The sequence below is a fragment of the Lagenorhynchus albirostris genome, chromosome X (assembly GCF_949774975.1).
Source record: "Lagenorhynchus albirostris chromosome X, mLagAlb1.1, whole genome shotgun sequence".
Classification (NCBI taxonomy): domain Eukaryota; kingdom Metazoa; phylum Chordata; class Mammalia; order Artiodactyla; family Delphinidae; genus Lagenorhynchus; species Lagenorhynchus albirostris.
The window spans coordinates 90,922,660-90,938,351 of NC_083116.1; the positions used below are offsets into that span (position 1 = coordinate 90,922,660).

The following is a 15,692-nucleotide window of genomic DNA, read 5'->3' on the forward strand; positions in this document are numbered from 1 at the left end:
AAAGCAATTATACTCCAATAAAGATGTTTAAAAAAAAGATAAAATCATAACTCACACAAATATAAAATGAAAATAAAAATGAGAAAAAATTTAAACTCAGCACAGCAAGAATTATCCAATAAGTAGGAAGTAATTTTTGCTACTATCTTGCACAGTTCTGTTTTTCCCCCAAATGCTCTAAATATACATGTAGAAGCTTTATACATAGAAATAATGATAATAAATGTTATTTTTAAAACTAACCAATCTGCAGTTTCTCTGATTTATGGGCTGCGAGAGGGAGAAATTGGGTACAAAGGCTGATAAATTTGGTAGCAATTCAAAAATAAGGTCCATTTGTATAAACCTGAAAGTATATCACAAACAATTCACTATTTTCTTAAATATGGAAGAAAAAGATGCCTAATCTTAGTAAGTATTCAATCATAGCAAAACGTATCTTTTAACAAAGGGAGCATGATATTGGAAATTCCTTAGATTAAAACAGGTTTTCTACTTCCTTTGCATTTCTCCAGAGTGCTTTGTACACACAACATGGCATACAGTTCATTTATCATTAACATAAGACAGATTAGACCATTTATTTTACTTTTATCATTAAAAAATTTGTGTCATGATCATATTTTGGTACACGTATGAGTAAATATATGTTATAGAAGTGCTCTTCAAAAATTAGTGTTAATTCATTTTCATTTTAACAATATTTATTACAAATCACATTTTATAAACACTAGATAAATTACATACAAAAGCTAGATATAAATATACAGAAGCAAAAACAGCAGTACTATTAACACAAGAGAAATAAGCTAATATAATGTCTAAACATGTATATCTTAATAAAATTACTAAGTTTTCATTGCTAATTCTTTTTTCATGAATTCAAAAGCTATTCAGAAATGAAATGTAGAATACTCTAATTACAATCAAGGTTTAGAATGATAAAAACAACAACGTAGCACTACTTATTTTTAAAAAATCTTTTCAAACATTCAGAAGCAAAGAACTGTCCTGAAAGACAAATTAAACTTGGGTAAAAGCTCTTATCTAACTGAAGAGTATAAAATTTTAGGCTTTGGTTAATAGATACTAAATTTAGTGGAAAACTTTAAATTAACATCTCCCTTATATGTAATATTCCTGAGTTTTTGCTAAAATACCATAGGTAAAATAAAGAACTCAATTTACAGCGTTGTATAACATTGTATTATATTTTTGAAAAACAAAGTACTGTGATTTTTTAAACTGTGAATAATGGGATTTAATAATGTAATTATGATAAGAATATGTTTAATTTAGCTTACCTATGAGAAAAATTAATGTCCTCTGACTACTACTTGGCAAAGCTCATTTGTAAATTATGATAAAAATTATATTAAACCCATCACCGATTTTTATTTGTATCTTACGAATTCATTTTGATTTAAAGGATAGGTTATGTAGAATAGAATGCTCTTGTAGAAGACTGAAATGATACAATGCTAATACAAGGTGAGGCACAGGGTAGGTGGTCAATATTACTTATTAATTTAAAGTGAAAAGTCTTTTAATGTATTATTTCTGAATATCGACACACAATTCAATGCAATAGTTGTAAATGAATCTGAAAATATCCACAAAAATATTTTCAGTTTAAACACGAAAATACATTGTTAGTAACAATCATAAGAGGAATTTTTATAAGTGATTATTTTCAGCTTTAGTTTTATCAAAACATAGTTAAATTTAAGGTTCCTTTTAAAAATAGACCTATGAAAGCTAACTTCTGATTAGCTACTCTGTGTGGTGTAGATGGCAGGTTCAGTCCCTTCTCACAAGATCAGCCTATCAAGATCTTCTGATTACCTTACGTTACAACAAACCCCTTAAAACAGAGTTTCCCCTGGGCACTGAATCGATTTGCCTAAGGATTGGTCCAAGAATGTGGATTTTTAAACAAGTAGCTCTCCCCTGCCCCATGGTAAATTATTACGGTCAGGTTGATCTGGAAAATAATGTTTTAAAGCAACCAAAATAATTTTATCATACTTGAACATTGATTGATAGAAGTGGGATATCTAATTAAAATCAAATTTATCTAGCTTTTTAATAATCTGCATAGCTTATCACTATGCTTAAGTATTTCTTACCTAAATGTTGCAAGGCTTTGTTTTAATTCTAATAGCTCATAAGAGCTGATAAAACAGTGATCACCTTTTTGAACTGCTGGTGATTGGGCTTCTATAGTTTCAGTGTTGCATACACCTTTTCTTACCAGGAAGCAGAAGAGTCATCTAGCAGTTGTATTCAAAAACTAAACAATGTGGAATTTATTCAAATAATCATACTACTCACAAAGTAGTCTTTAAACAGCTATACCAACATCAGTTAGTAGAGTTACTTGCAAAACTGGTTATCAAATACCTATTAATTTAAAAATCTTAATTTACGAAGTATTATGTCAACTCTGTATACAAAATTTCATTTGCCATATTATGCAATTAGGAAGCAAATATTTAACTGGATGTATATACATGAAAAAAATGCACATAGGTTCATTCTAACCGATCTGCTAGTAACGAATCCTTCTAAATTAAAAAAGAAAATAAGCAATGGAATATATTCTCAAATATTATGGAGTACTGAGGAAAGTGTAAATTAGAGATTTGAAAGAACATTTAATTAGGACTAAAATCATGAACTGTTAGCCACTTCTATTTTCTAATAACAGTATCATATGCAGAGAAACAAAACCTACAAGCTCACTGAACTGGGTTAAATGTTTTTTAAGCTGATTAAAACTACTTAATTTAAAATGAACTCTTTTTGAAACTCAAGTAAATGATGCAGTATTCAAAAATTTATTTTAAAAATGACTTTAACAATTATAGCATCAGTAAAAAAAAACCATTGCTAATACACAAAATGAAAAGGGCTTAAAATCAAGTCCTTGTTCCACATCGCACTTCATATTCCCATTTGTATATCAGCAAAGTTGTAGAAGCTGTCTACATCTCCAGATGCCGCATCCTTGCTTTCTGATACAAACATCTATGTTAAACATAAAAGAGACAAAAAATACATGCTAGTAATCCCCAAATTCCAAAGCCCACATTCTTCACAGAACAGTCACAGGCTTGCTATTTAAAAGAAATTCAAGTACATCATTTATAATATTTGTGGATTTTCTGTAGAATTCATGCAATATAGTTTCAAAAGCTATGATGTAATTGAGCTTTTTTAAAAGCACTTAAGATATAATTAAGATCTTTGCTTTCATAATACTTAAGTTGTATTTTATTACACTTGGAATTTCAGTTTTTAAAGTATGTAACAGCCAATATTATGAAAGCTACGAATAAAGAGGTTTATTTAAAGAACTCTTAATTTCTTCTATTTTCTAAATAAGAATCTCAATAGGCTGAGAAGGAAAACTTGAGATTATCTTTTTCAAAGCTGCTAAAGATATATTACTAATTTTAAATTAACTATTTTCCAAACATCAACAAAGCAGTACTCAATAGAACCCTTCAAAAACAGCTTTTATAAATGTCAGCCAGAAATTAGAGGAGACCTGGGTTCTATTTAGCTTTATCATAAACTAGTTGTATGATGCTAACAATTTAATAAACCTCTCTGGGCTCAGTTTCCACATATGTAAAATCAGAAAGTTGGATTAGATAATCTTTAACTCATTCAGATCTAAAAACTCCAAATCATATAACCATTTTCTCTCTGTTTCCTTTTCTACTCAATCTGATTTGCCCTCTCCCTTAGTACTGTTGTGATGATAAAATGAGACAAAAGACAAAGTACTCTGAATTATGCAAATTCAAGGGACCATAAGACAAATCAGACTATAAAATCAAAAATTTCCTCTCAGATATTTATCAAAAAAACCCAGTTATATATACTCATTTAGTCCTCTTATAATGTTTGGTTTTTAAGCTATATTAAGTTAAGTTTGAAATTTTCAGATACAGCAACCTCATCAACCATATCTAGAAAATACCTACATGTAGTGATTTCTAGATATAGCTCAAGTTCAAGTTTTGATCAAGTATTACTGAAGCAAATGAAAATGAACACTGGGCAATAGGATTGTCCATCTAAAGTATACAATCTTAGAGATATAACATTTTCAACATATCACTACTTTTAAAAAAGGAAGAACTTGAAGAGACATTTGGTGAGACATTTTACTTTAGAAACATGTATTATTGAAGGTTTTTAATAAGTAGATACTTACTTTGTAAATTTTTAAACTATTAAAATTTTAGTTTGGCAAGGAAAAACCAAAGCTTACTTCCCAATTATTTACCATAAATTCTAAAAATCATGATGTGCTGAAAATACTATTTAATTGTAAGGAAAAAGAAAGGAAAGGAAAGGTTTGAATGAAATACAGTCAATAAAATCTTGTACCTTGGTCCCACTGAATATCTCATTGACAATAAGTTGACATCCTTCTACAGCGCCATCTCCATTGAACTCCAAGGCAATAACAGGACCTATAAGCAAACCCAAGAAGTGTTGTCTTAACATGAATATAAATCTATTCTCAAATTAATCTTTTTATTCTTCCCTGAAGAATCTTTAGCATCTTCTTTGGGGGTAAGAGAAAAGAAAGAAGGGAATAGACAGATGGGACGTGTCACTTCAGCTACTTCCTACTCTAATCATAAAACAAATTAACATAGAGTCTCACCACATGACAAGTAGCTTCAGCGCCATTATAGGACTAGTGTCACATTTTTAAGTGTTGTAAATAGTCTGGCTTTTCTGGTATTCATACTTCTACGAAAACCATAGAAAGTACAAAAAAATAGTTGATAAAATGACAAATAAGATCAGAAGCTATTCAAATCATTTTGCTAGGCAGCCAGTCTTGCTTCCAACTCTCCTACTTACCAGCCAAGTTCTGGGCCACCTATAATGAAGCTAAGCCAAGTAGGAATTGAGGCCAGGCACCAAAAGTAATGACCATCTGAAAGTATTTTTCTTGAATGTGCCATAATACTACATGCTAGAACCAACGACCAAGTTTTATTTTTTAATTCTCTGAACAGAATATTTGTGCCTCCTTTCCCATACTTAATTTGATTACTTTTAAACCACCTGTACTTTAAATTCTGGTACAAAGATTCGTGATTCAGTTTGCCTTGGATTTAAATGTAGCATTGGAACTACCGGTGTCAAACTGTTGGCAAACATGGCTGTAAGTGAGCCAAACAAAACAAGCCTTTCAATTCAATTAAAATTTTTTCCACTATCACTATATTCCTAATAGATTTGTTTTTTATCTCCTTCAGTAATGGAGAAGTCCTGACCTCCAGGAAATTACAAATTTCTTTAAAAAGACATAAATCTAGAATCCTGCAGCCTGTGGAACAAAAGCCACATTCACAGAAAGATAGACAAGATGAAAATGCAGAGGGCTATGTACTAGATGAAGGAACAAGATAAAACCCCAGAAAAACAACTAAATGAAGTGGAGATAGGCAACCTTCCAGAAAAAGAATTCAGAATAATGATAATGAAGATGATACAGGACCTCGGAAAAAGAATGGAGGCAAAGATTGAGAAGATGCAAGAAATGTTTAACAAAGACCTAGAAGAATTAAAGAACAAACAAACCGAGATGAACAATACAATAACTGAAAATAAAACTACACTAGAAGGAATCAATCGCAGAATAACTGAGGCAGAAGAACGGATAAGTGACCTGGAAGACAGAATGGTGGAATTCACTGCTGCAGAACATAATAAAGAAAAAAGAATGAAAAGAAATGAAAACAGCCTAAGAGACCTCTGGGACAACATTAAAAGCAACAACATTCACATTATAGGGGTCCCAGAAGGAGAAGAGAGAGAGAAAGGACCTGAGAAAATCTTTGAAGAGATTATAGTCGAAAACTTCCCTAGCATGGGAAAGGAAAAAGCCACCCAAGTCCAGGAAGCGCAGAGAGTCCCAGGCAGGATAAACCCAAGGAGAAACACGCCGAGACACATAGTAATCAAATTGGCAAAAATTAAAGAAAAAGAAAAACTATTGAAAGCAGCAAGGGAAAAATGACAAATAACATATAAGGGAACTCCCATAAGGTTAACAGCTGATTTCTCAGCAGAAACTCTACAAGCCAGAAGGAAGTGGCATGATATACTTACAGTGATGAAAGGGAAGAACCTACAACCAAGATTACTCTACCTAGCAAGGATCTCATTCAGATTTGATGGAGAAATCAAAAGCTTTACAAACAAGCAAAAGCTAAGAGAATTCAGCAATACCAAACCAGCTCTACAACGAATGCTAAAGGAACTTCTGTAAGTGGGAAACACAAGAGAAGAAAAGGACCTACAAAAACAAACCCAAAACAATTAAGAAAATGGTCATAGGAACATACATATCGATAATTACCTTAAACATGAATGGATTAAATGCTCCAACCAAAGACACAGGCTTGCTGAATGGATACAAAAACAAGACCCATATATATGCTGTCTACAAGAGATATACTTCAGACCTAGGGACACATACAGACTGAAAGTGAGGGGATGGAAAAAGATATTCCATGCAAATGGATATCAAAAGAAAGCTGGAGTAGCAATACTCATATCAGATAAAATAGACTTTAAAATAAAGAATGTTACAAGAGACAAGGAAGGACACTACATAATGATCAAGGGATTAATCCAAGAAGAAGATATAACAATTATAAATATATATGCACCCAACATGGGAGCACCTCAATACCTAAGGCAACTGCTAACAGCTGTAAAAGAGGAAATCAACAGGAACACAATAATAGTGGGGGACTCTAACACCTCACTTACACCAATGGACAGATCATCCAAACAAAAAATTAATAAGGAAACACAAGCTTTAAATAACACAATAGATCAGACAGATTTAATTGATATTTATAGGACATTCCATCCAAAAACAGCAGATCACACTTTATTCTCAGGTGCACACGGAACATTCTCCAGGATAGAACACATCTTGCGTCACAAATCAAGCCTCAGTAAATTTAAGAAAAGTGAAATCGTATCAAGCATCTTTTCTGACCACAATGCTATGAGATTAGAAATGAATTACAGGGAAAAAAAGTAAAAAACACAAACACATGGAGGCTAAACAATACGTTACTAAATAACCAAGAGATCACTGAAGAAACAAAAGAGGAAATCAAAAAATACCCAGAGACAAATGACAATGAAAACACGACGATACAAAACTTATGGGATGCAGCAAAAGCAGTTCTAAGAGGGAAGCTTATAGCAATACAAGCCTACCTCAAGAAACAAGAAAAATCTCAAATAAACAATACAACCTTACACCTAAAGGAACTAGAGAAAGAAGAACAAACAAAACCCAAAATTAGTAGAAGGAAAGAAATCATAAAGATCAGAGCAGAAATAAATGAAATAGAAACAAAGAAAATAATAGCAAAGATCAATAAAACTAAAAGCTGGTTCTTTGAGAAGATAAACAAAATTGATAAACCATTAGCCAGACTCATGTGAAAGAGAGGGAGAGGACTCAAATCAATAAAGTTACAAATGAAAATTAGGAAGTTACAATGGACACCGCAGAAATACAAAGCATCCTAAGAGAATACTACAAGCAACTCTATGCCAATAAAATGGAGAACCTGGAAGAAATGGACACATTCTTAGAAAGGTATAACCTTCCAAGCCTGAACCAGGAAGAAATAGAAAATATGAACAGACCAATCACAAGTAATGAAATTGAAACTGGGATTAAAAATATTCCAACCAACAAAATTCCAGGACCAGATGGCTTCGCAGGTGAATTCTATCAAACGTTTAGGGAAGAGCTAACACCCATCCTTCTCAAACTCTTCCAAAAAACTGAGGAGGAAGGAACACTCCTAAACTCATTCTATGAGGCCACCATAACCCTGATACTAAAACCAGACAAAGATACTACAAAAGAAGAAAATTACAGACCAATATCACTGATGAATATACATGCAAAAATTCTCAACAAAATACTAGCAAACAGAATCCAACAACACATTAAAAGGATCATACACCATGATCAAGTGGGATTTATCCCAGGGATGCAAGGATTCTTCAATATACACAATATACGCAAATCAATGAATGTGATACACCATATTAACAAATTGAAGAATAAAAACCATATGATCATCTCAATAGATGCAGAAAAAGCTTCTGACAAAATTCAACACCCATTTATGATAAAAACTCTCCAGAAACTGGGCATAGAGGGAACCTACCTCAACATAATAAAGGCCATATATGACAAACCCACAGCAAACATCACTGTCAATGGTGAAAAAAATGAAAGCATTTCCTCTAAGATCAGGAACAAGACAAGGATGTCCACTCTTAGCACTATTATTCAACACAGTTTTGGAAGTCCTAGCCACAGCAATCAGAGAAGAAAAAGAAATAAAAGGAATACAAATTGGAAAAGAAGAAGTAAAACTGTCACTGTTTGCAGATGACATGATACTATACATAGAGAATCCTAAAGATGCCACCAGAAAACTACTAGAGCTAATCAATGAATTTGGTAAAGTAGCAGGATACAAAATTAATGCACAGAAATCTCTTGCATTCGTATATACTAATGATGAAAAATCTGAAAGAGAAATTAAGGAAACACTCCCATTTACCATTGCAACAAAAAGAATAAAATACCCAGGAATAAACCTACCTAGGGAGACAAAAGACCTGTATGCAGAAAACTATAAGACACTGATGAAAGAAATTAAAGATGATACCAACAGATGGAGAGATATACCATGTTCTTGGATTGGAAGAATCAATATTGTGAAAATGACTATACTACCCAAAGCAATCTACAGATTCAAGGCAATCCGTATCAAATTACCAATGGCATTTTTTTCGGAACTAGAACAAAAAGTCTTAAAATTTGTATGGAGACACAAAAGAACCCGAATAGCCAAAGCAGTCTTGAGGGAAAAAAACGGAGCTGGAGGAATCACACTCCCTGACTTCAGACTATATTACAAAGCTACAGTAATCAACACAATATGGTACTGGCACAAAAACAGAAACATAGATCAATGGAACAAGATAGAAGGCCCAGAGATAAACCCACACACCTATGGTCAACTAATCTATGACAAAGGAGGCAAGGAAGTACGATGGAGAAAAGACAGTCTCTTCAGTAAGTGGTGCTGGGAAAACTGGACAGCTACATGTAAAAGAATGAAATTAGAACACTCTCTAACACCATATGCAAAAATAAACTCAAAATGGATTAGGGACCTAAATGTAAGACTGGACACTATAAAACTCTTAGAGGAAAACATAGGAAGAACACTCTTTGACATAAATCACAGCAAGATCTTTTTTGATCCACCTCCTAGAGTAATGGAAATAAAAACACAAATAAACAAATGGGACCTAATGAAACTTCAAAGCTTTTGCACAGCAAAGGAAACCATAAACAAGACGAAAAGACAACCCTCAGAATGGGAGAAAATATTTGCAAACGAATCAACGGACAAAGGATTAATCTCCAAAATATATAAACAGCTCATGCAGCTCAATATCAAAAAAACAAACAACCCAATCCAAAAATGGGCAGAAGACCTAAATAGACATTTCTCCAAAGAAGACATACAGATGGCCGAGAAGCACATGAAAAGCTGCTCAACATCACTAATTATTAGAGAAATGCAAAGCAAAACTACAATGAGGTATCACCTCACACCAGGTAGAATGGGCATCATCAGAAATTCTACAAACAACAAATGCTGGAGAGGGTGTGGAGAAAAGGGAACCCTCTTGCACTGTTGGTGGGAATGTAAGTTGATACACCCACTATGGAGAACAGTATGGAGGTTCCTTAAAAAACTAAAAATAGAATTACCATATGATCCAGCAATCCCACTACTGGGCATATACCCAGAGAAAACCATAATTCAAAAAGACACATGCACCCCAATGTTCATTGCAGCACTATTTACAGTAGGCAGGTCATGGAAGCAACCTAAATGCCTATCGAGAGACGAATGGATAAAGAAGATGTGGTACATATATACAATGGAATATTAGTCATAAAAAGGAATGAAATTGAGTCATTTATTGAGATGTGGATGGATCTAGAGACTGTCATACAGAGTGAAGTAAGTCAGAAAGAGAAAAACAAATATCGTATATTAACGCATATATATGGAACCTAGAAAAATGGTACAGATGAACCAGTTTGCAGGGCAGAAATTGAGACACAGATGTGGAGAAGAAACATATGGACACCAAGGGGGGAAAGTGGCAGGGTGGTGGTGGTGGTGGTGTGATGAATTGGGCGATTGGGATTGACATGTATACACTGATGTGTATAAAACTGATGACTAATAAGAACCTGCTGTATAAAAAAATAAAATAAAATTCAAAAGAAGACATAAATCTATTAAACAATATGGAACAAGAGAGAAAAATGAAGTATTAAGGAATGAAATACTAAGGTGAATGTAGTCATGTGCCACAGAACAAGGCACAAGAAGGAGAGAAAAGGCTTGTGATTTAATACAGACAACAAATATAGAAAAGGCAGGATATATACAGTCGACTGTACAATTAGATACAGAGAACGAGTTAAAGTATGAGTTTTGCAGTATCACAGTATATAGATCAAGATGGGTACTGAGTGAAGAAAAGAAGGTAACTGGGGAATATTTTCTCAGAAAAATGGATGATTCTATGTCTGGGGCAAGAAATGGGTAAGATCAACCTCGAATATCATGTTGAGCCAAAAAGCAATGAGGCTATCAAAGGCCAATAGGGTTTTATCAAAAGGATACAGGAGCCAGCTTGAAGAGGCTCCTAATGACCAAAGATGAGACATGGTGAGATCAGAAGGAATAATGCCTGCAAGTTATCGAAACATACTGAATATATAAAGTCATGAGCTCATAATGATATTCAGAAGAGACACAAACAAAATTCACTGGACACCACTATAGGTTGCTAGGGCACTGACTTTTTACTCTGAAAATCGATGCTTAATTATTTCTCCTTTATTTACTCTGCTTTTCTGATATGAAGCATATTTCAAGTTAGCCAAACAGCTCAGTGTACGAGAAGTTCTGTTAACATCTATTAATAAATGCAGAGGTAATGACACACTTTGAAAATGATCATTTTGAAACTCCTAATAAAATAACTGGATCAGGCAACAATCATCAATGGCTTTAGCATCCCATAGGGAAGACTGACAGGAAACTCTACAATAAAAAGACTGTCACCACCTGAGCCTAACAATATTGGCATCACTAGAAGTACAACAATCAAATATTATGTGCCTTCTCATTATAGGAAATAGTACCACCTGTGAAATATTTCCCCCAAAAGACTAAACCTGAGTGTAAACAAGGCTTTGATTTAACTTCTAATCTACAAGAACTATAGAGGAACAAATTAAACAAACCCATGCATACTACAGGACAACTGACCACATTTCTTTTACAAGACGAAGGCACGAAACAAACGGGAGGGGGAACACCTGTTTCTGGTTAAGAGCGATATAAGATACAAAACAACCGCATACAGTGAGTGAGTGGGCCAGTTTTAGATCTGGATCAAATTAACTGTAAAAATACATAAAGAATGTTTTTAGACAATTAGGGAAATTTGAACATGAACTAGTTAGTTGATGATATTAAGACACTGTTAATCATGTTAGACGTGATAATACACCCCACTTAAGAAAACATTTATGTAGCTGTCAAATTGTTATGGTATAATCTTATGGTATATAAAATATACCTTAATAAAACTGTTATTAGAAAGCATTCATTTTTAATTTCACTTTGTTTAAGACACATACTGAAATATTTAGGGATGAAATGACAAGACATATCAAAATTTGATTAAAATATTTTAGCAAAAAGGAGAATATATAGATTATTTTTTAAAGTATGGCAAAAGGTTGATAAAACTGGGGGATGGGTACACATGGGGTCATTGGAAGCTACTTCTGAGTAGAAACAGTACATTTGGAAATTTGCAAAAAAGAGTTTAGAAAGCATTTCAAACCAAATAAATATGAACTAAAAAGAAAAATCTGATAATGTAGGGTTTCCAGTTTTGTAGAGAGTAGAAAGTTTGAATTAAGGTAGAATGGAATATGCTTTTATTCAGGATCACTAAAAGAAATAAGTAGATATATCTTTTAAAGTCAGATATTTATTACTGAAAGTTCCTGTATTCTACAAAGACAATATAATCTAGAATTCAGAAATACAATTTTGGTAGAACTACCCAAGTATGTAACTTGGTTGCTATCCTTTGAATAGGATATGAAGAGCTTCCAATAAGTGACTTAATTTGCCAACAAAGAAACATCAACAAAAAAGGTGGACAAGTGCATCAGTTTTGATTAACATGTGTGGACCCTAAATTTTAAAAAAACTACACCACCAACAATGCGCTTTTTAAGCAGTTCTATTTGTCTCTCTATCTAATGATGAGGACTACAGTTACTTCAAAGTGCTTACTTCAAGTGACTATTTCAAACTGAATTATGAGGTCAACAAGATCACTGGTCATGTTTTTACTGTTTTAATGTGACTGTCTTATCAAATAGCTTGCAGTAGCCTTAAATCTAAATATTTGAACTGTCATGAAAAAATTGTGAGACTTCGAAGTAAACAAAAAAGATTTCTGGATATCCTATCTAATGAACTCTTCTGTGTTATTTAACATGACCTTGGAACAAGTCACTGTCACGTCTCAATTAGGTTACAGCAACAGCCTCCCAGCTGGTCTCTCTGTTTCTCCCTTAGAGTAACCAGAATGATAAAAGCTACATTTTAAAGGGACCATGGCATTCATATGCTCTAAAACCTCCAGTAATATGTCTATATTTTTCTTATTTTTAATTTTTCTAAAAATAACTGACAGTTTAAAGTAATAGTGTGAACAATGCATTAGGTGTTTATAGCATATGTAATAGTAAAATATATAATAGTGACACAAGGATGGGAAGGAAGATTTGAGAATATGATGTTATTAGGTCCTTATATACTACAGGTGATGTGCTATAATATTATTATAAGGTGGACTCAAATTATTTAAATATGTATACTGTAAAACCAAAGGTGACCATTAAATAAGATTTAGGAAAAGCGGTATAAATACTAAGTCACTAGGGGAGGTAAAATGGAATCATTAAAAAATACCCAATTAAACAGAAAAAGAGGTAACAAAAAACAAAGAACAAATGGAACAGAAAGCAGCTAGCAAGATGGTAGATATTGATCCAACGATATCAATCCCTTTCAATATGAATGGTGCAAACACACCAGTTAAACACAGACTTCCCTGGTGGTGCAGTGGTTAAGAATCTGCCTACCAATGCAGGGGGTACAGGTTCAAGCCCTGGTCCGGGAAGATCCCACGTGCTGCGGAGCAACTAAGCCCGTGCACCACAACTACTGAGCCTGCGCTCTAGAGCCCACAAGCCACAACTACTGAGCCTGCGAGCCACAACTACTGAAGCCCGCGTGCCTAGAGCCCATGCTCAGCAACAAGAGAAGCCACTGCAATGAGAAGCCCGTGTACTGCAACGAAGAGTAACGCTTGCTCACTGCAACTAGAGAAAGCTCGGGGGCAGCAACAGAGACTGTCAAATTGGATTGAAAAGCAAGAACCAACTATATGCTGTCTACAAAAAATTCACTTTAGACACACAGACTTTGATAAGTTCAAAGAAAAGGGATAAAGCTTTATGATGAAACACTAACAACCAAACAAAAGGTGGAGTAGCTGTATTTCAGACAAAGCAGATTTTAGAACAAGGAAGATTATCAGAGACAAAGAGGGACATTACATAATAATAAAGGATTCTTCAAGAAGACATAATCCTAGATGTGTATGCACCTAACGACAGAGTTTCAAAATTCACAAGGCAAAATCTGATAGAGTCTGAAAAAAGAAATAGACGAATCTACAATTACAGTTGAAGACTTTGACACTCCTCTAATTCATAGAGCAAGTAGGCAGAAAATCAGTAAGGATATAGATGACCTAAATAACGCTATCAACCAAACCGACTTAGTGGACATTTATAGAACATTTCAGCAAAGAAAAGCAGATTATATATTCTTCTCACCTGCACATAGATTATTCACCAAGATAGACTATATTCTGTTCCAGAAAACAAGCCTTAACTTATTAAATAAAATAGAAATCATACAATGTGTGTTTTCAGACCATAACAGCATTAATCTAGAAATCAGTAATAGAAACACATCTGGACAATCTCCCAAATGTTTGGAAATTAAACATTATACTTCTAAATTATCCATGGATCAAGTGAAAAGTCTCAAGGGAAACTACTACATCAGGGGTCAGCACACTTTTTCTGTAAAGGGCCAGATGGGAAATATTTTAGGCTTAGTGAGCCATACAATGTCTGTCACAACTAATCATCTCTGCTGTTACAGTGCAATAGCAGCAAAACATAATAAATAAAAGAATGAGTGTGGCTATGCTCTGATAAAACTTCATTTAAAAAACGTACAGTAGGCCATACTTTGCCAAACCCTGAATTAAATGAAAATACATCATATCAAAATTGGCAGAATGCAGCTAAAGCAGCATTTAAAGGAAAATTTCTAACACAAAATACATATACAGTCAATCCTCATTATTTGTGGATTCCTTATTTGCTAATTGCTTACTTGGTAAAATTTATTTTACCAAATAGGTAAAATATTTTACTGAAAATCAATACTTGTCTTTTCATGGTCATTCATGGACACACACAAAGTGGCAAAAAATATGAGCTGCCTGACATGCATGTTTCCAGGTAAATTTGAACAAAGTGATGCTCTGCTTTCTTGTTTCAGCATTCATTCTGTAAACAAGTGGCCTTTTCACAGTCCATCTAGTGCCACATTTTTATACTTTTTGTTGGTAATATCAGTGTTTAAAATGGCCTTCAAATGTAGTGCTCAAGTACAGTCTAATGTTCCCAAGCTTAGGAAACCTGTGATGTGCCTTACAAAGAAAATGTCTGTTAGATAAGCTTCATTCAGGCACAAGTTACAGTGCTGCTGGCTGTGCGTTCAATGTTAATGAATCAAAAACATATCTAAATGAGGTGTCTTTAAACAAAAGCACACATACAACAAGGTTATACTGATTGGTTGAAAGAAATGTTGTGACCAGAGACTTGCAGGAACCTAGCCCTGCATTTCTCCTAGGAGTAGCAATTCAGTACTCACTGATTCAGTGTTCACAGCAACTTTATAGAACAGACCTACTGTGAATAACGAGTATCACTCTATTAGAAAAGAAGAAATCAGTAACCCAAACTTATAGAGAAAGAAGAGCAAATTAAACCCAAAGCAAATGAAAGGAAGGAAATAAATATTAGAGCAGAAACCAATGAAACTGAAAAGAGAAAAACAATAGAAAAAATCAATAAAACAAAAAGCTGCTTCTTTGAAATTATCAATAAAGTGATAAACCTCTATCGAGGCTAATCGGAGAGGGAGAGGCGTCAAATCACCAACAGGAGTATAAGAAGGACATCACTACTGATCCTACATACATTAATAATATGGAAATACTATAAACTCTACACCTATAAATTTGATAACTCAGATGAAATGAAACAATTCCCTGAAAGACAAAAACTATCCAAATTCACCCAAGAAGACAAATATATCTTAAAGAGCTCT

The 15,692-nt window shown here is 33.7% G+C and overlaps 1 protein-coding gene across 1 annotated transcript in view; it reads right to left on the reverse strand.

The window, feature by feature from the left end:
* Nucleotides 1-2,840: 2,840 nt before the first annotated feature.
* Nucleotides 2,841-15,692, reverse strand: part of RP2 (RP2 activator of ARL3 GTPase) — a 41,875-nt gene continuing 29,023 nt past the window's right edge. The window contains exons 4-5 of the mRNA XM_060137566.1: nucleotides 4,405-4,490; nucleotides 2,841-3,030 (exon numbers count right to left, since the gene is read on the reverse strand). Coding sequence (XP_059993549.1) covers nucleotides 2,947-3,030; nucleotides 4,405-4,490 — 170 coding nt within the window. The 3' untranslated portion in view covers nucleotides 2,841-2,946. The remainder of the gene's footprint in view (nucleotides 3,031-4,404; nucleotides 4,491-15,692) is intronic.